Genomic DNA, 19,271 nt, shown 5'->3' with positions numbered 1-19,271 from the left:
ATAAAATTTTAAATGTGAGAAGTACAATGGAATACAATAATTTATTTCTTTTCAATAACAATTTAATTTATTATTTCATATATTGCTTCGAGAATTTACTAAGTTGAGTTTGAGAGTGTCATCATGCTTAGAGTAAATGCACCTGTCACCGATAACGTAATAAATGAAGGATGATGTGTATGAAGAGATAAATGAGAAATATATATTAAAATAATAATTTTTATAATATTTATTTACGTAATAGGCGCTTCATTAATCTAATTAACGTTTAACAATGGTAATTTAAAATATTTGACGAATAAAAATAAAAGTTAAAGCTGCTTCAAAATTAAAATAACAAAATTTAAGGATAAATTTATATATTTCACTTTTAATTATAGTTAATGATTTAAAAAATTAAAAGATAATAAAACTTGACCGTGACGACTTAGTTTCCATTTTTGGTTTTTTTCTTCTAAACTGAGTCTATTTGGTTGATAAGGATGAAGATTCCTTTCTTTATTCGTATATATGGGGACCAAAGAGGAGACTTGCCATTGACACTTTGAGGCTCTATAAATTTAGGAGTAACGGAAAGAGCCTTCCAAAGAATAAACAATGTGTAGTAAACTTTCAGTGAGGGCTCTACTTATTCCCATTCTTACTTTCCTTCTTCAATGGCAACTTGTTCATGGAGCTGATAAACCTTACATTACTAGAAAACCGCAATCAGTTTTTAATGGCAATCCTTACTGTAAAAGTGGTAGACCTTATTCTTCCTGTACATGTCCCAGCTATAAACCTGATTGTGGTAGAGGTAAACGTCTATAAACACAATTTCAAACTCTTTTCTTTTCTTTTCTTTTCTTTCAAGAATCAGCTAATTCCATTGTTACTTGTTTGGATTAACATTAATTCTGTCTACAGTTTATAGTGGTGGAACATCTAGAAGGGAATATTGTGACAGAAACCAAACTCTGCCTTGTGACGAGTGTAAGCTTCCATACCCACATTTAACTCTCTCTTTTCTTTCAAGAATCAGTGCTAATCGTTTTTTTGTTTTCTCCTTTCTGTTCAAATTGAAGAATATGAAATCACTGTTTGACTTTTTCTGGGTTTGATGTAAATTTTTTTTGAAATATTTGACAGTGGATGCTCTTACAACTTTCTTAACCGGTTTAGGCGTCACAGACTTCAATGTTTCACATTGTGAAAATAGCAGCAACCTGGTGGCTGGTGCTGAAATAAGGTGTAATTGCAGTTTCAAGGACAAGGATGGCAATTTCACTTGCCATATAACCGAAATGTACGTATGCACGTGGCCTAATGCATAAATTTGATCTTGACATTCGGTAAATTATCCTTGTGTCTCCTGAACTTTGCGAGGATTCAATCATGACTCCGTATTTTTATATTTCAATAATAATTATAGCTTTTGCCAAAATGAAATATCTTTGTATATGTTTAATTTTCACATTTCATTTTGGTGACAGAAATATGATGAGTAGCTTGCTAAGTGGTTATATGGATGATGCAATAAGTGGGCTTCAACACTTGCAAATTCTGTAAACTCCCATCTCATCTCTTTTTATAAATATAGCAAACAATATGACACTAATTCTGTATTTGTTTTTTTAAATTTCAGGGATCTTTCATCCAATCAGCTGACTGGATCCCTACCACAAAGCATGGGAAATTTAACTAGTTTGACAGACCTGTAAGTATAATCAACTTGCAAATTCTTTAATCTTGACATGAATAGTTTAATTGTCTTCAACAAAAGACATTCAGTATTACTTTACTACTGAAACAACCAAATATGCCATTTGTGATTCTATTTGATCAGCAATCTAGAGAACAATCAGCTCGGAGGTACTATTCCCAACAGCTTTCAAGCTTTAAATTCACTTGAGTACTTGTAAGTTAATTAATTATTTAACATCTCTGATTTTATTTTGACTGTGTGAGCATATATATTAAGTTGAGTTTTGTGCAAAATTAGGGATCTTTCTAGGAATTTCTTGAATGGGCCAATGACTGGATTGGGCAATCTGCAAAATTTGATTCGAATGCGAGTACTTCCCTTATTGCCTATAGAATTATTTCAGTACATTAAATGAATTTGAGCTTATAACTGCTGTTGAAAAACTCCATGCAACAGGGATTTGACCTTCAACTTCTTGAATCAATCCATACCTAAATCATTTGGTAACCTCTCATCGCTGGAGACATTGTAAGTCATTTAAAATTTTTGCATGAAAATTAAGAAAATAATTAATTCTCTTAAATTACAACTAAATCAAAAATAATTTGATCAAATTATCATTTATCTCAAATCAAGAGTAACTGGATAAAAGTTTGTATATAATGTGAATATAAGTAATATTAGAAATTCATCATTTATTACTCGTTAAAAATACTCAAAATAACTTATACATTGAAATAAAATAATCACCCAAAAATGATTTATATTTAGGACGAATGAGTAATATTACGTACATACAATTTTAATTATATAAACATTGTGGCTTTACAGGTATCTTGACAGTAACATGTTATCAGGCCCAATTCCTGATGAACTGGGGAACCTCACTCAACTTGATTTTCTGTATGAAGTCATTTAATTTAATTTAATTAATTTATTTATATATCCTTATGTATGAAGTTATGTATATGCTATAGACCATATGCTGTATACTAAAAAAAAAAAAAAAAAAAAAATCAGGTCTTCGGATGACAATGAACTCACCGGTCCACTTCCTCAAGCACTTGGAAAATTGAGCAATATTAAAAGTTTGTAAGTTTCATTTAATTTTATTTATTTTCGTATTTTTTTTTATTATGAAAAGGTATATTTTTCTTCTTATTAACTAATTCTAAATGTCATTAAAAGGGGAACTGTAAGAGGTAATTTTTGAAAATAGGAATTTGCTACAGGCTTTTTAATTACTAAATTAGTCAAGGAGTAATAAATATTTTTTTCATATTTATTTTTTGGATACGACCAATAATTATTACTTTAATTTTATAGTTTTTTTTGAGAATTAATATTAAATTAAGAGTAATATAGTCAATTTATTCAATAATTTATTGTAACTTAAATTAATTTAATGGTTTTGTTAAGAGACGTGAAATTCCAAATGTAACAAGTATTATGAAACAGAAATAATATTTTATTAAACTTATAAGTTACTTTTTTCATATTTACCATTCCTTTGTATATGAACAATAATTATTACTTCAATTTAATGGTTTTCTTAGAGAATTAATATTAAATTAAGGGTAAAATAGTTAATTTACTCAATAATTTATTGTAACTTAGATAAATTTAATGGTTTTTTTAAAAGACATGAAATTTAAAATGTGATAAATATTATGGAATAGAGATAGTATCCACCGAATTTACAAATTACTTTTTTAATGTATTACAGCTACTCTTAACTAAAACTTTATGATTGCAGCTGGTTGAATTCCAACTATCTTACAGGTGAAATTCCACAAAGTTATTCCCAACTTACTGGACTTGAAATCTTGTAAGTCATTCCTATCATTATTATTTGGTTTTTTATGCAATAAATCGCATAAATAATTGTTTATAAATTTCTTTACTTTATTTTTTGAAGTCAGACTTCAAAAAGAAATTTTTTATTTTTAAGGAATTTCTTGATGTGAATTTGTAAATATCTTTCAAGTTCCCAAATTGATCAATGCAATGCAGTGCCGTAGCTGGAAATTATTTATCTGGCCCTCTACGTGATTACATTGCAAACTGGACGAACCTCACTCATCTGTAAGATTTCTTAAGAATTTATTTTAATACAAATAAACGTTCTTCAAAATTTTAGGATATAATATGTTTATTTTTTTTGTAATTTTACTATTAAAACTAAAAATTAAAGAATTTAGAATGTTTGTACCATTACAAACTTGTCAGGAATCTTCTGGGAAATAATTTTGAAGGGAATCTACCAGAAGGGATTTTCAAGCTTCCAGATCTTGAGAAATTGTATGTGCAGTTAAATGACAATTATTTTTTATAATTTCATTTCAAGAAACAGTTGAAGCGCTGTCGTTTTCTAGTTAAAGCTTTCTAAGAAGTGGTTCAATGATTTCAGGTGGGTTAGTGGCTTAAGGAATCCTGGTTTTGCTTTCCCCAAACAAGCGGACTTGATGACGAACATATATTCTTTGTGAGTATTTCTGTGTACATATATTGTTCCAATGTATTAAAAACATATTAAATTTTGCATTTTGTTGTAATTGGTCTAAAATTGGTGAAGGATTGGTCAAATTTTGGTTTTTTTTTTTTATTTTTGTTTTTCAAGGAATGTTATTTTTATCGTTAAGTAGAAGAATTAAATATCAATGTAATCCTGTCTCCATCCAAAAAGATAGTTTATATTTTCTTTTTGGTTTGTCCCAAAATATAATTTTTTTTTTTTTTGCATTATAGTTAATGCTTAAATTATTTATTATACCCTTGTTAAATTTTATCTTATTTTCAATAACCCTCATTAATTCTCACTTATTATTATAATATAATAATTATTCATGTGTTATTTCAGATGAACATAATAGGAAAATTATATGAATAAAATTGTCCTTTAACAATAATAATTGCTACTTTCTTAATCTGTATGAAAATAGAAGTGATATCTTTTTAAAACGGAGGGAGTAGTAAATAAATGGGAGTAAATAGTAATATTATACTAAATGTGAATGGCTAAATAATTAAATATTACATAATATTTAGGTTGTGTTTGACAATAATTTTTTAAGTAGATTTTATCTTGTTGATTGGTTGTTTTAGGTAGATTTTGCATGTTATTTTTGTATAGTGTTGGGTAACATAACATTTGAGCTAGCTTTTAAAGGTTAATGTAATATTGTATGAATGGTCTATTCGGTAAAATTAGCTGTTGGCTATTTTAGTAACATTTAACTTTTAGTGGTTTGAGTAGTTTTTCATGAAATGCTAAAAGCTACACGCCCCATGAGTTAACTTTTTATAAAACGCTACAGGGTGCTGAGGAATTGCTCAATCAATGACACAATTCCTCCTTATATTGCTAAATGGCCTGAATTGACCCATCTGTAAGTATTATTCTAATCAGTGTTCTTGTTTTATATTGCTAAATGGTCTAAAATTTCTTATTTAGATAAGGAAATAATATATTGCTAAATGGTCTAAAAATGACAGAACTGTAACTGCTATTTAACTGTAACTTCTTTCCCTACAATTTTTAATCTATTCTTTAAATTCCTAACTGTACTATTTTCGTATGTTCAACTAGTATAATCCATTTTCTACGGATATGAAATATAGACTTTTGAAAGATATAAAGAATAAACAAACCAATCTCGATTTGAAATCTCCAATGAGAGTTAATAGGGTAAACTGATCTTTTACTTCTATTAAATTTCTTCATTCTATTAGAGAGGATTTGCATATTTTTCCATATAATTATCCAAACAATAAAATTTTATAAGTAAAATCACTGTAACGATAACAATGATAAACCAGAAACGGTAAAAAACAACCCGATTTAAGAGAAAAATCTCAAGATATGTACAATAATCATCCTAATAATAACCAAAATCTATGTCAAAGGACAAAAATATGAGGATTATTCAGAAAAAAAATAAAAGGAAAACTGATCCAGTGAAAACTCGTCTTTGACCGTTCATGAAAGGAGACAAAAAAATAGAGAACTTTTAAATTTTCAAGAAAGACTTTATGTAAAAAAACGTAACCGTCTAATATCACTAATTTTAATTTTAGTGAAAGCCAGTTTTATTTAATTAATGTTTGATATTTCCTTCTTGCAGTGATTTGAGCTTCAACAACTTAAATGGTGAAATCCAACAATTTAATACAGGAACGATGTATGTGAGATATTTTCTCTCCTAATATTGTTTAATCACAATCAATCATGCAAATGAATAATTTACATATGATAGATAATAATTAAATTACTATACACAATTTATATAGGAATTATCATATTATTCTTTTGTTTTCATTACAATAATATTCAAAGTTGAAATATGTCCAATGGGTTCATTTTTTTTTTTTCTATTAGACTTTTATCAAGAAATAAGTTTAAAGGGAAATTTCCTCCGTGGATCAGTGAGCTATCACCACAGCTTTATCGATCACTTGAACTGTAAGTACACAAAACATATATATACACACACAGTTGAATCTTAATTTATTGAATTTGGGCTATTCAAGAATATACTCGATAGCATGTCTAGGTACCAAGGTATTCTTCGCCAGATTCATGTCCAATTTTTTTTTTTTTTCATTGGGAATATATGATGTAATTCTTTACCTTGATAAATAAATATTGTGACATTTTAAATTTTAAAATAGGGTTCGCCTCAATTTCATTTTTTATATTGATTAAACATCCTCTCACACTCGCAACAGTAATTTTAAGGTTTTTTTTAACATATAAAATACTAATTTGATACGTAGCTAATATAATTATTAGAATAATAATTTTTACATTTTTTAATTATTTAATAAAATATTTAATCGATCTAATTTTATAAATTCAGGTATTCAATAGATCAAATTAAAGTGTTTAATATGTGTATTTTTATAAATCGAAGTGTATAATCCATCAAAATAAAAATTAACATTGTAATTTGATCTTTATATATATTTATGTGTGGCGTTAGCGAATAATTCCATTTTGTCTTGTAGTGATCTTTCACACAATGATTTCACAGATATGCCAAACCATGAAAATGGAACACTTCAACGTTCGTTAAATACGATTATTATGTAAGAGATATATTGGAAACATATTTCACATTATCTGTTGTTTGGAGGGTTGTAAATTGTTTCAAAACTCACCTTGCGTTTTTGCTTACTACTTGCATGTTGTTGATGGATATTCAGAGAGCCAACGAGGTATGCTTGCTTTTACATCTTTAATTTTATGTAATGAATCTTGAATTATATGTTTCTAATTACAATTTACACATTTATTTATCTTTCAGAGAATACATATATCAGAAAGGAAAAAAATGTCGTAAAAAAAGTAAGTTTACTATTCAGAACTTATAAAATCTAGTGAGTATTTTTTTTCATGTATTAAGAATATATTTAACTGCTTGTAGAAATAAAAAAATAATAGTAATAAATAAATAGCTGATGAAACCCTAAACGCTACAACATTTACTTTTGCCAAAGTTATTTAAACAGCTAAATACTATTAAAATAACTAACAACTACCAAAATAACTAATTTTGCTAAATAGGCTCTAAATAAAAACTTTTAAATATAGAAATTACTAATAAATGTTTGTTGCAGCTCACTCTCTGTCTATAAACTGTGGTGGTGACAAAGTGAATTTTGACAAGCAAAATTATGAAAATGATACTGCAATATCAAACTTTTATGAAAGTCCTGATGGAAATTGGGCTTATAGCGTTTCTGGAGACTTCATCACTCCAACCACCATAGAGAACTTAACATGTGGAGTCTCCGTTCCTGAGGGAGACCTATACGTCAATGCTCGTGTTGCTCCTATCTCCCTCACCTATTATGCCTTCTGTTTGCATAAAGGCAAATACCGTATCAAACTTTTTTTTGCTGAAACTTCATTTTCCAAAAATGAAGATCACAGTATTCTGAAGAAACGCATTTTTGATGTACATATTCAGGTAATTTGCCTAATTGTTTCTAAAGGGGATTCTTTTTAATGGTTAGAAATTGTTATAATGCTCTTGCGACGATTGAAGTATTACTCTTAACTAATTTTCGAGTTCTTGATTTTAATTACAGAAAAAGAAAGTATTACAGGATTTCAACATACAGAAAGAGGCTAAAGGAGCTAAGTATAAAAACATTATGAAAAGTTTCACGGCTACAATACGTGACCACGAACCATTGCAGATAGACTTCTTCTGGGCTGGTAGGGGATCTCTAGATAAAAATGGACCTCTCGTTTCAGCTATTTCCATAACGCATGGTATAATGTTGAACATTTTGTTGCTTCAGTGTGATCTCACATTTTAGTTTTTTCACTTCATAATGGCTACTGCATTTTGGGGTTTTGAAGCTCCAAGAAAATTAAAAGCTTGGGAAATAGTTGCAATTGCGGCAGCTTGCGTCCTCTTTCTGTTCCTTTTGTTAGCTTTCCTGTGGAGAATGGGATGGATAGGAGACAGAGAGTTGCACAGTAAGACATTCATCCCCTAATAATTTTTATAAACACTCGCACATACACTATAACTTCTTTGATTTGATGTTTGAAATTGGAACACAGAAACACGTATAAAGCTTTCAGAAACACAGGCTTACAGTGTTAAAGAAATAATTAATGCCACTCAAAAGTTCAGCCCAAAAACACAGATTGGCAAGGATGGTCGTTTTGGAATAGTCTACAAGGTTGAAATCTTTTATCTTGTTATTTTTTTGGCGTTAATTATAGCTCCTTATGTTTTTCTCCTTCCACTGCTCTATTTGCAGGCTGTACTGCCAAATTTGACAGTAGCAGTGAAGAAGCTTTTTCCTCAATCAAAGGCAGCTGCTGAAATAAGAGCAGAGGTTTTTGCATTGTCTAAGTTAGAAAATCAGAATCTTGTTAAATTACTGGGTTCTTATTCAAAAAGAGGCTTGCATTTGCTAATTTATGAATATATGGAAAACGGATCCCTTGAGGAAGTCTTATTTGGTACGTAATTTTCTTTTATCCCAGGAGCTCACTGATCTTATATCCATTTTATAACTTATTAAGTATTTATATGCAGATGCTAATCGTTCAGCACATCTTAGTTGGGAAAAAAGATACAAAATTTGTGAACAAATAGCCCTAGGTTTGGAGTTTTTACATAAAATGGAGCCGCCCGTAATCCATAGAAATATCAAGGCCAGTAATATTCTGCTTGATAGAGATTATAATGCTAAAATCTCAGACTTTGGATTGGCAAAACTTTATGAGGAAGATGATCCATTTATGTTCACTAAAGATCCCAGAAGTGCACTGTAAGTACCGAAACAACAAAAATTTCTTCGCTATTGCTTTATAGACAACAACAAAAAAAAAAAAAAAAAAAGAAGGGATAATTGTTATTGTTACATGCAGGAAGTACATGGCACCTGAGTATGCATCTCAAAAGAACATAACAGTGAAAATTGATGTGTATAGCTTTGGGCTTCTGCTACTTGAAATCATTAGTGGGAAAGAGATTGATAAAAACCTTGGAGATCCTGACAATAGTATTTATCTTTTGGAAAAGGTAATGAATGCATACTTATTTTTTATTTATTTATTTAATTAGTTCTTTTATAAGGTGAACATAATTGAATGATGAAGCATAGGCGCTGTTTCGCAACAGATTTTTAGATAGAGTAAGGTCTTAGTTGGGTGTATTGGGGAAGCCTATTGGCTTGGGGTTAGATTCTTGAATTAGTTAAATTTTTTTCCGGTTTTCTCTTTTCTAATAAAATTAAGAAATTTTATTTGCTGATAAATAAAAACATAGACGGGACAATAAATTTTTAGATAACTTTTAGTGTTTTGATTAGTTAAAACAATAAACGCTATTGTTTGTAGTATTCGGTAACATAACGGTTGAATTAACTTTTAGATATTAAGGTAGCATTTTATGAAAAGAAAATTAATTCATGTAACGTTTACTTTTTTAAATTTTACGAAAAGACATTTAACAATTATCAAAACAGCTAATTTTATCAAAAGACCCTTAGGTTAGATGTTATAGTATCAATTAATTGTTCTATTAGCTGTTAGGTGTTCAATGAGCTATTAGCTGTTAACTATTATGTGGTAGCTACTTATATAACGGTTTAAATTAAAAGTATTCGATAAAAACAGTAGTTTAATTAAATTTTTAATTAGCTGACTTTTGGAGAAAAAACCAATGAGTATTAAACCAATTTGATATAGCTCATTCAACATTTAAAACCTATTACAAAAGCTATTATTAAACAGTACAATTAATAAAAAAAGAATTTTAATTTATTCCAATCTGCTGAAAGGCCGAACAGGGCCTTAAACTAAATAGCAAAACTGTTTAAATGTAGGCCGACATGTGTCGCAAGCAAAAAATGTACGAACAATTAATTGATGAAACATTGAAAGAGCGTCCATCAGGGAGAGTACCATCAACAACGCTATATCAAGCCATTACCGTCATTGAGTTAGCAATGCTGTGCACCGATTGGCCTTCTATTCGACCCCCAATATCAGATGTAGTGAGCGTGCTTCAGGGTAAAATAACCGTTGAGGATATGACTAAGGTTTAATTTCACACTTGGAATTTAATTTTAGACTCTATTTTCATTTATTATTATGGTGGTGTTTTTTTTTTTTTTTTTTGTTGTTTTATTGTGTTCTTTTTATTTTTTTGGAGAGTTTTATATGTATTGCAACCTTTTGGGCAAATATTAAAAGAATGTAATGGTTTGAGTAGATGGGCAAATAAATTATTGAGTTAATTGACTATATTACTCTTGATTTAGTACTAATTTTCTAAGAAAACCATTAAATTAAAGTAATAATTATTAGTTGTATACAAATGGTAAATATGAAAAAAAAAATTTTATTACAACTTGAAACCACAAATGTGACAAATATTATGGAATGAGATAGTATTAATCTTGTATTTATTAAGGCTTCAAATATCCAAATAATTTGTGGTATGAGTAGGGATGGTAAAAATACCTGACTCGATGGATATTCAATCCCGTCTCATCCAATTTTAGCCGTCTGAATATTGTGTAAAATTGTAAATGGATTCAGGTAATGATTTATTTTGTACGGTTTTGTTCTGATTTTATGCATAAACTAAAGTAGGATTTGTTCTAGTGTTGGGATTATAATTATATGTTAGCTTTGAGTTGGATATAAATGACTTGTTTTCTTTATTAATGCGCATTTATAATTTTGATTGATCAATATTTAGATACTTAATGCTATGAATATGTGGTCAACCTTATTTAGAGGGTTTAAGATTGTTAGAAAAATATAAAATAATTATAATAAAATGATTATTAAGATAAAACAACTTTCCATTATTTAAAAAAAAATGTAAGTCAGTTTCTTGAAAAAACATTATAAAAGAAAAAAAGAGATAGAACTCTCTTTAACACACAGAAGAAGAAAGAAAAAATATCGCTCAAAAATCTCTTTGATAACAATCAAATAATATCAAGTGAATTGAGTTGTGGACCATTGGAGATTTTTTTTTTTGTAAAATCACTTAAGCTTAGTGTTCAAAGAAAGGAAAGAGGATTTTGCTTCAAATGCATTGCGTATTTACAAGAAGTCAGTAATTTTCTGGGCAAAACATGAATTAATAGGTTTGATTCTTTTTAATCTAACAAAGATATTTATTTATGTTATAGACTGAAAGATGAAGCCTAATATCATAACCTCATGTTGTTGAACCTAGAAAGCTGGACTTATAGATAGGTCATCTTTGAGGGCAAAAGGGTTGACGCCTGTTTATTGGATTTCAATCATTTGATATCATTTGATTCTGATATTCATTTCGCTTTAGAGAAAGGACTTGGATATTTTAGGCTAACTTTCTTCAAGGATTTGGATATTTCAATCAATTTTTATGAAGGCGACAATTTTTCTATACCATTTATACGATTGTGCACTCATGGAGCACGTCATTGCGATCAATTAGCTTCTCGAAAAATAGAGAACATGGATGGACCAATTTAAGGAAAAGAACTATCAATTTAACAAAACAAAGGCCAAACAGCAACAGGAGACCATTAATGATATTTAGTATTTTACAACTAACAAATTATCATTTTCTACCTGAACCCTGGTGTAGCCTTGTGAGTAAGCTAATTTGAGACCTTCAAAGATGGCAATAATTCAGAACCTAAAACAGTAATCTCACTAATCCCAAACAAAAACAACCAAGCCAATATCCAAAGCTACATCCCCTTTATTCTTCTACTTTCCCTTTTCTCTTTTTCTTTTTCTTTTTCTTCTCTCTCCATCCGACACTTGCTCTTCGTCCACTCTACAGAGGACCACCTTCTTTTTCTTTTTTAAACCCTCCTTCTTTACTACTAATGCAGAGACTTACATTATTAACAAAAGTTTCCGTTGTTTTTTTTTTCTTATTTTCTTTCGTTTCTCCTGTATATCCATGACTAAAAAATTTTATTATTTCAATTATTATTTAAAAAAACCCTGACATACTTGAATTTATTTGGCAATATTAATTGTTTTAATAGCCGGTAGATACTGCAGTAAACTTGTCCTATTGTTCTTGATGGTGGCCATGACCATGATAGTGGGAAACCAGCGATGGCGCATCTGGTCCCATGTTGTTTTCTTTTTATCTTTCTAAAACTTGTATGTATTATCATTTCTCTTTGGAGAACATTACTTTTTTCTTTTGAAGGAAAGGATATTACTTTTATTATTATTGTTATTACTTTAGTACAAAAATTAGTTGTCATTTGCATAAACAGGTGAGTGAGTGATCTCTGCTTGCCATTTTCAAGCCACAAATTCCTCAATCATCTAAAACTACTTGTTTTCCTTTCCAGGATATATACAAAAGCTCTCACTTATCAAGTTGATTTCACAATATTTAGGTACGTGAAAGCTCTCAATTTTTTATATATACACACATAGTTCTTTTTTTCACTGACATAATCCTTCTGCCTTTTTTTTTTTTTTTGGGTTATAATTTATAATTAATAATCCTTTTTTCATTTTTTTTCTCCTCCTTCACAAGTTAAATTTTACTCTAATTAGGGATCGCGATGTAATTAATGTATATAGTTAATTAGATTTTTCTTTTCTTTTTTTTCTTAAAATATATTTTTAAGGGCTTTCACGGGAACTTTTATTTTGATTGAATTTTGGTTTTAAATTCATTCCTCTTATCTCAAAAATTTCTTGTATTTTATTTTTAAGGTTATCCAAGTTTTTCAGTTAGCATTTTCAAATAGATTTGGGTGTATTTGAGGATCCTATTGACTCGGATATAATTTTTAGATTTTATAAATTTTTTCTGGATATAATAATTAATAAAACAAGATATTTTTTCTGATAAAAAAATTATATATATTTCAGGGATTTATTAGCTTTCTGTTTGTTTAGGTTGACAGTAATACTTTAACTTTGATATTTCTACTCTATTTGGGAAATAGTTTGGATACTAAAGTGTGAAAAAAAAAACTTATATAAACAATAATAAAGTAAAATAAATATTAAATATTAAAGCTAAATATAAGTGATGCTAAATTAAATTAAATTGGATCGTATAACTTAGTTTTTTCTACACTTAAATTAAAAGTAATTTAGTTTATAATTTTATAAAAAAAATAATCATAATTGAAAGCGCAAAAAAAAATTATGGAAAAATGAAAGCTCGTTAATAAAAAGACAGGTATACCAATGTTAGTTGGGATAGAGTGATTAAGATTTTTTCTCTCTTAATTAAAGTTGCAATCTGATGGACTTTCAGACACCCGTAGTTATATATATATATATATATATAAAAGGACATGTAATATAATTTTTAGAATATTGTTGCTTAAGTAATATTACCGTTGATGTAAAGAAATTAACAGATTATTCATTTTAGTCCCAAGCCTATGGGCAGTTGAGTTACATTCTTTTGTTAAATGTGTGAACTTTACAGGTTGCTGCCCAAACAGTTAAAGAATATGGAAGAAGTGGCATCTGTGATTCTTGAAAAACTAGCAGATGAACTTACTGAAGCGATCAAAAATCAAGCTCAATATGCAATTGACTTCAAATCTGACCTCAAGAACTTGAAGGATAAGCTTAAAATTGTCAATGGTTTCTTTGCTGATATGGATAAGCTCAAGGAAAAGAAACAAGTTCTCAAGGAAGCTTTGTCTCAGTTGAGAGATTTGGCTTATGATGCTGATGACATTTTAACAGATTGCATGATCAGAGAGGAATATAAGAAAGATGGACACTGCTTCTCGCTAAATGATCCGATTTTCGCGTATAAAATGGGAAGAAAGTTGAAAGATTTAAATTCACGTATGGAAAAGGTAGAGGATAGCATGAACAAGTATCTCAATAGTCAATCACAACAATTGAACAAGAACGAAGGAAGTATGGATACGGGATTATTTATTTCTCAGCACCTCACCTTATCTGACTCAGTAGTTGGATTGGAAGAAGACACAAGAAAGCTCAAGAAATGGATTCTCTCCGAGGATAGGCCACCACTGCAATTTGTTGGTATTGTCGGGATGGGAGGTTCAGGCAAAACTACTCTTGCTTGGGAAATTTACAATGACAAGGAAGTAATGGATACATTTAAGCAAAACAGAATCTGGTTGACTGTTTCTCAAGATTGCAATGAAGAAAGCATTATAAAGAGCATATTGGAAGAACTTAAAAAACAGCAGCAGGAGGAGACACAAGGAGGTGATGATCATGAAAGTTTCTGCCTTGTCATTTTGGACGATATATGGAATGTTTTCAATCTATCTCATTGGCAGGACTTATGCTCTAGTCTTGAGAAAAAACGAGGTCAATATACCTGCATCATTATCACAACTAGAATAGAAGAAGTTGCAATCGGTATGCGGGTAAACAGTTCTCGAATCCATTATCCAAAAGCTTTAGAAGGTGAAAAAAGCTGGTTATTGTTTCACAAGGTTGCGTTTTCTCCCAATGACGATATCTGTAAAGATGAGAATATCATCGAAGTTGGAAAAAAGATAGTTAAGAAATGCGGAGGACTTCCTCTAGCAATCAAAACCATAGCAGCCTTATTGAAATCAAAACGCCAGCTTAATGAGTGGGAAAATGTTTATAAAGAGTTCCAGAAATTAACTCAAGAGAAGGTCCCAGTAATGGCGTCTTTGCAACTAAGTTATGATGCACTCCCGCGACACCTGAAGCAATTTCTCTTGAGTTTTTCTATTTATCCTGAAGATTTTGAGATTCGAGCTGAACAATTGGTCCACTGGTGGGTTGGCGAAGGCCTTATCAAGAGCCGGAATTCAAAAACTGCAATGGATTTGGGGTATGAATATTTAGCAGACTTAGCTGGGAGATGCTTGGTTGAAGTAGTACGGAGGCGTGGTTATGATGGAAAAGTCCACAGTTGTAAAATGCATGATCTTGTGCGTGATTTGACCATTAAAATTGCAGGAGAAGAAGCACTTTGCAGTTTCGAAAGTGGAGGCAAGCAACGACAATTAATAAGGCCAGATTCACGTTGGTTGGGTATCACAAATGAAAATATTTCAATATCATCATTGAGTCAATGTTCCAAATTGAGGGCATTTCTATTGATGTCTAGCTTAAGCATTTCATCAAACATGCCTAGCTCCCTGAGTTCCCTTAGAGTTTTGGATCTCTCCAATGGCAAGCTAGATGACAAATCTGTGGAGAATCTGTTCAAATGGATCATTTTACTCAAACGCTTGGCACATCTCAATCTAAGCGGGGCTCCTGGTCTCAAAAATGTTCCACGCATTCGAAAACTCCGAAACCTTCAGCTTTTGGTTTTGAGTGGATGCAGTAATTTAGCAAGTCTAAATTATTCATCCATCATTTATTTGAAGAAGCTCTTGATTTTGGACTTGGGATCCTGTGATAGTCTTATGTTCTTACCGCCAGGAATTGGAAGGCTAACAAAACTTGAAGAATTGTCTGGATTCAAGTTGCATCGACGAGAAAATTTACAAAGTTGTGGCCTTCTTGAGCTTCAAAACCTAGTCCAACTAAGAGTACTGCGAATTAAGTTAAGTGATGAGAGCGAAATCTTGGACAATGAGTGGGAGGCCTTATCAAGACTTGAGAAACTCCAGCTTTTAGCCATTGATACTGAAAATACTAAAAAACAAACAAATCTGCAAAAGCTAGATCGGCTTAAACCACCTCCAGGTCTTGAACAAGTTTATCTTAGGCACTATCGTCGTAACCATCTACCAGAATGGATTAACCCCAAAACACTTTCTAAGTTGCAGTATTTGTCCATTGAGTTTGGAGACATAAAACACATTTGCCCAAATCTTGAACTTCGTGAAGAGAAATGGAAACTCGTGGGTTTGTGCTTGAAGTTCCTGCCACTCTTCGAGGATGAATGGGATAACTTAAAGCAGATTATGCCTTCTTTATGTGATGTTGAGGTTAGCAATTGTCCCAGTTTGAAAAATCCACCGTCTGAGGACAAGAGCTGGATTTGGAGAAACTAAAGCATATGAGATGGGTTTCATTTAAGATTATTTAATCTTGTTAAATATTTCATGTGTGCATTAGTTTTTTTACTTGCTTTGTAAGAGGTGTTTTTTTCATGTGTGTATTACTATATGTTTGTATTTTATTGACATGCTATATAATATGTATGTATTTTGTTGGCATAATTGTGTAATGTTATACATGTTTGGTGCATTTTGTAAAATTGATATAAAGGTTTTTTATGTGACATTCACGATTATGCATACACGATAAATTTATTGAAACTTAGATTTCATTGCTCAATTTAATTAGAATGAAACTTTCATGACATACTATAAATCAGATTTTACATTCTGTTACTAATCTCTTTGTAATCAGTCCCCAAAATGTTACAGGCCTTTAGCAACGGATCCAAATCAGTTGCTAACAGCCGTTCTAATTGGTTGCTATTCCTTTGTAAATTCACTGTCTTTTTTTCCATGAAATTTAGCAACTGATTGTAGTCTCGGTTGCGAAATTATGGTTAATCTGCTGCTAATTGACGATTTGAAATCTCGTTCTACATTCCATTGCCAAACCATTGATATTGGTTGCTATTTTAGGCGCCACGATTTATCACATATATTAGCAATGATCTGCGTTTGTTACTAATATTCCAATACTATTCTGTTGTTAATTTGTTTCTAAATTCCAAATTTGATTTCTACTTCTATAGTGTTGTTGATCCATTACCATTCAACTATTAATTTCCATTGCTAAATTGCAAATTTTTTTTATTAACAATTTCATAGGCAAGTATTGAAATTCATCGTATGTAAAATCAAATAATTACTAATAAAAATTATTTTTTCAAATTAATATAAATTATATATATATATAAAATTATACCTTTAATAAGCATTTTATATTTTATCAATTACAACTACAGTTATCAAAAAATTTTACTAAATATTAATATTCATCAACTAACGGTTTATCAGTTAGCAGCCACCAGGTATCCGCCGTCAAGTATCAAGGTAGGTTATTGTTTGATAAGGAAGAATTCTTATCAATTGTTTGGTATAACCATTAATGCGCCATTATAATTACAACAACAATGGAAATAATTGATGCATATCAAGGTATAATCTATTAGTAAGTGTATATATGACTTGACAATAGGTTCATGTTCAAATCGCGTTTCCAATAGTAAAAAAAAATGGAAACAATAAATAAAAATAAATAAATAAATAAAGATATAATATTGCAGCAACCATCAACTTTTTCTTTTTGGCTTCTTGTCCAGCACTAATACTAGTTTTGGTTGTTAGGATGGATTAAATAATTCTAAAACGTGCCCTTTTTTCCTAACCTAATTCATAAAGTCAAGTCCCATCCTCCACTGTTATGGGATTCTCCATCCTTTGTAAAGATTCTTGGAGTTATATAAAAAGTGGTCTGCTTGACCCCAAACCTCACTTTCATGTTTTAAAGAACAACAATTGAATTATTTTTTAAGTTAAGTAAATTCAGTTCACGTAAAATTTGAATTATTCTTTAACCAAAGCTCGTAACAAAAAAAATTAAATTAACAATATAACATATATGTAATATATAGTTATATTGCATATATAGCTATAGCTAGGAAGATCTTTTGCTTTTTATTTTTAAAAAAATAAAAAAATCAATCAGATCACACCTCATATTTACAGTAATATATTGAGTTATGTAATTAAATAAAAAATGTTGAGGAAAATTCCATTAATTTGTGCTCTCAGAACATTTTTTCTTGTTTCATTAAATAAAAAGCTGAGAATAAGACAGTGGAAAGTTACCTAATAATCTATCTCCGTGTTTACATATAAATAAATAAATATACAATCACAAAGAGTCAAAAAGTTATTTTTTTTATAAAAAAAAGTGAAAAGAAGAGTAAAAAGAAAACTGACTCTTTTTAGAGTTGGATGGCATGATTCAGACGCACTTCAAAAGAAAAATAATATAAAATGAAGACGAAAGTCTGCTGATTTGATTTATCAAACAATGCGATTGATAAATTTACTAATTTTAAAAATTATAATCTATTATTTTTCAACTAGATAAATAAATTTAGAAATTTATGAAATTCTTAAAATCTATCAATATAAATAACCACTTATAATTGTTTGGAGCTCAAATAATTGTTTTCCATAACTTTTTATTTATTTCGAAAAGTTGGCAACTAAATTTTATAAATTTGGTTTTGTTATAATTTCAGGAAATTAATTACTTTCTTCATTCAAAGAGTAATTTGATCAAATTACCTCTGGTTTTATTATAATTTAAGAAAATAATTATTTTCTTAAATTTAACATAAAAACTTTTAGCAGTTCGATTTGGTCAAAACTCTATTTATATTAGTTAAAGCTAGTATTCGGTAAAAATAATGTGATAATTAACTATTAAAATTAAAAGGACAAAAAAAGTAAAGGAACAATTTTATATCACAAATAAGGCTTGTTAATTTGTAAAAAATAATGGAAATAAATATAAAAAAATTTATCATTATAAATTGCTAGACATTAAGTGGGTTAACATTTTTTTAAACCTTCTCCTAATCTCTAAAAACTATTATATAAAAATTATTATACTATTATAACCAATGAAAATAGTGTTTGATCAAATAAAAACGCTAATGATTTTCTTAAAAGTTACTATCGAATAGGTCATTAAGATAAAATTTAGGGTATCATCACACTTACGATTAAAGCTCTTGTCAATGTCATGGATGACGAACATGAGAAAAATTAATTTAAAATTGAAAAAAAGAAAAAAAAGGAAAGGTCCTCTCTTCTTCTGTTAGCTATAAATGGATAATATATTAATATTTTAATTTTGCATGATTAAAGCTTTTATCTCTTTTTATAAATCTATATTAAAAAAAAGGGTAAAAGCTAAGGTATCCAGAGGTGATATAGTATCGTTAAGGGTAGGGCATGATAATCGTTAAGGTTTTAAAGAAAATAAATGATAAGAAGATTCAAGCTCCATTTAGTTTGGATGATGATGAAACATTTGACTCATTGCTACCAGAGGCCAGAGCTAAATTAGAGCATTTTCAATTCTCTAGAGGTTTGAGAGCATCTA

At 29.6% G+C, this 19,271-nt stretch overlaps 2 protein-coding genes across 4 annotated transcripts; both read left to right on the top strand.

Moving 5' to 3' along the window:
• The first annotated feature begins 565 nt into the window (after window positions 1-565).
• LOC105647141 (putative LRR receptor-like serine/threonine-protein kinase At1g53420) lies at window positions 566-10,460 on the top strand. 3 transcript variants are annotated; one of them, XM_089720451.1, is made up of 28 exons: window positions 566-796; window positions 907-972; window positions 1,129-1,285; window positions 1,473-1,544; window positions 1,625-1,696; window positions 1,826-1,897; window positions 1,982-2,050; window positions 2,141-2,212; window positions 2,516-2,587; window positions 2,705-2,776; window positions 3,441-3,512; window positions 3,698-3,769; window positions 3,914-3,985; window positions 4,095-4,169; window positions 5,002-5,073; window positions 5,809-5,865; window positions 6,063-6,146; window positions 6,692-6,772; window positions 6,890-6,901; window positions 6,991-7,031; window positions 7,304-7,656; window positions 7,778-7,907; window positions 8,055-8,174; window positions 8,262-8,383; window positions 8,465-8,669; window positions 8,746-8,980; window positions 9,081-9,234; window positions 10,040-10,460. In XM_089720451.1, exons 1-28 carry the CDS (start codon window positions 598-600, stop codon window positions 10,259-10,261), a joined length of 3,102 nt encoding a protein of 1,033 aa, XP_089576577.1. In that variant the 5' UTR covers window positions 566-597; the 3' UTR covers window positions 10,262-10,460. The 3 variants fall into 3 exon arrangements, with proteins under 3 accessions (XP_089576577.1, XP_089576576.1, XP_089576578.1); XM_089720450.1 differs by having other exon boundaries at window positions 7,778-7,964; XM_089720452.1 differs by lacking the exon at window positions 1,982-2,050 and having other exon boundaries at window positions 7,778-7,964.
• Window positions 10,461-12,383: 1,923 nt separating this feature from the next.
• Window positions 12,384-16,351, top strand: LOC149496627 (disease resistance RPP13-like protein 4). The gene is made up of 3 exons (XM_089720879.1): window positions 12,384-12,457; window positions 12,536-12,583; window positions 13,639-16,351. The coding sequence occupies exon 3, from the start codon at window positions 13,664-13,666 to the stop codon at window positions 16,181-16,183; it is 2,520 nt and encodes an 839-aa protein (XP_089577005.1). The 5' UTR covers window positions 12,384-12,457; window positions 12,536-12,583; window positions 13,639-13,663; the 3' UTR covers window positions 16,184-16,351.
• Window positions 16,352-19,271: the final 2,920 nt, after the last annotated feature.

The sequence above is a fragment of the Jatropha curcas genome, chromosome 4 (assembly GCF_041381405.1).
Source record: "Jatropha curcas cultivar XTBG-Jc1 chromosome 4, XTBG_Jcur_1.0, whole genome shotgun sequence".
Taxonomy (NCBI): Eukaryota; Viridiplantae; Streptophyta; class Magnoliopsida; order Malpighiales; family Euphorbiaceae; genus Jatropha; species Jatropha curcas.
This window is presented reverse-complemented; position numbering and strand designations above follow the sequence as displayed.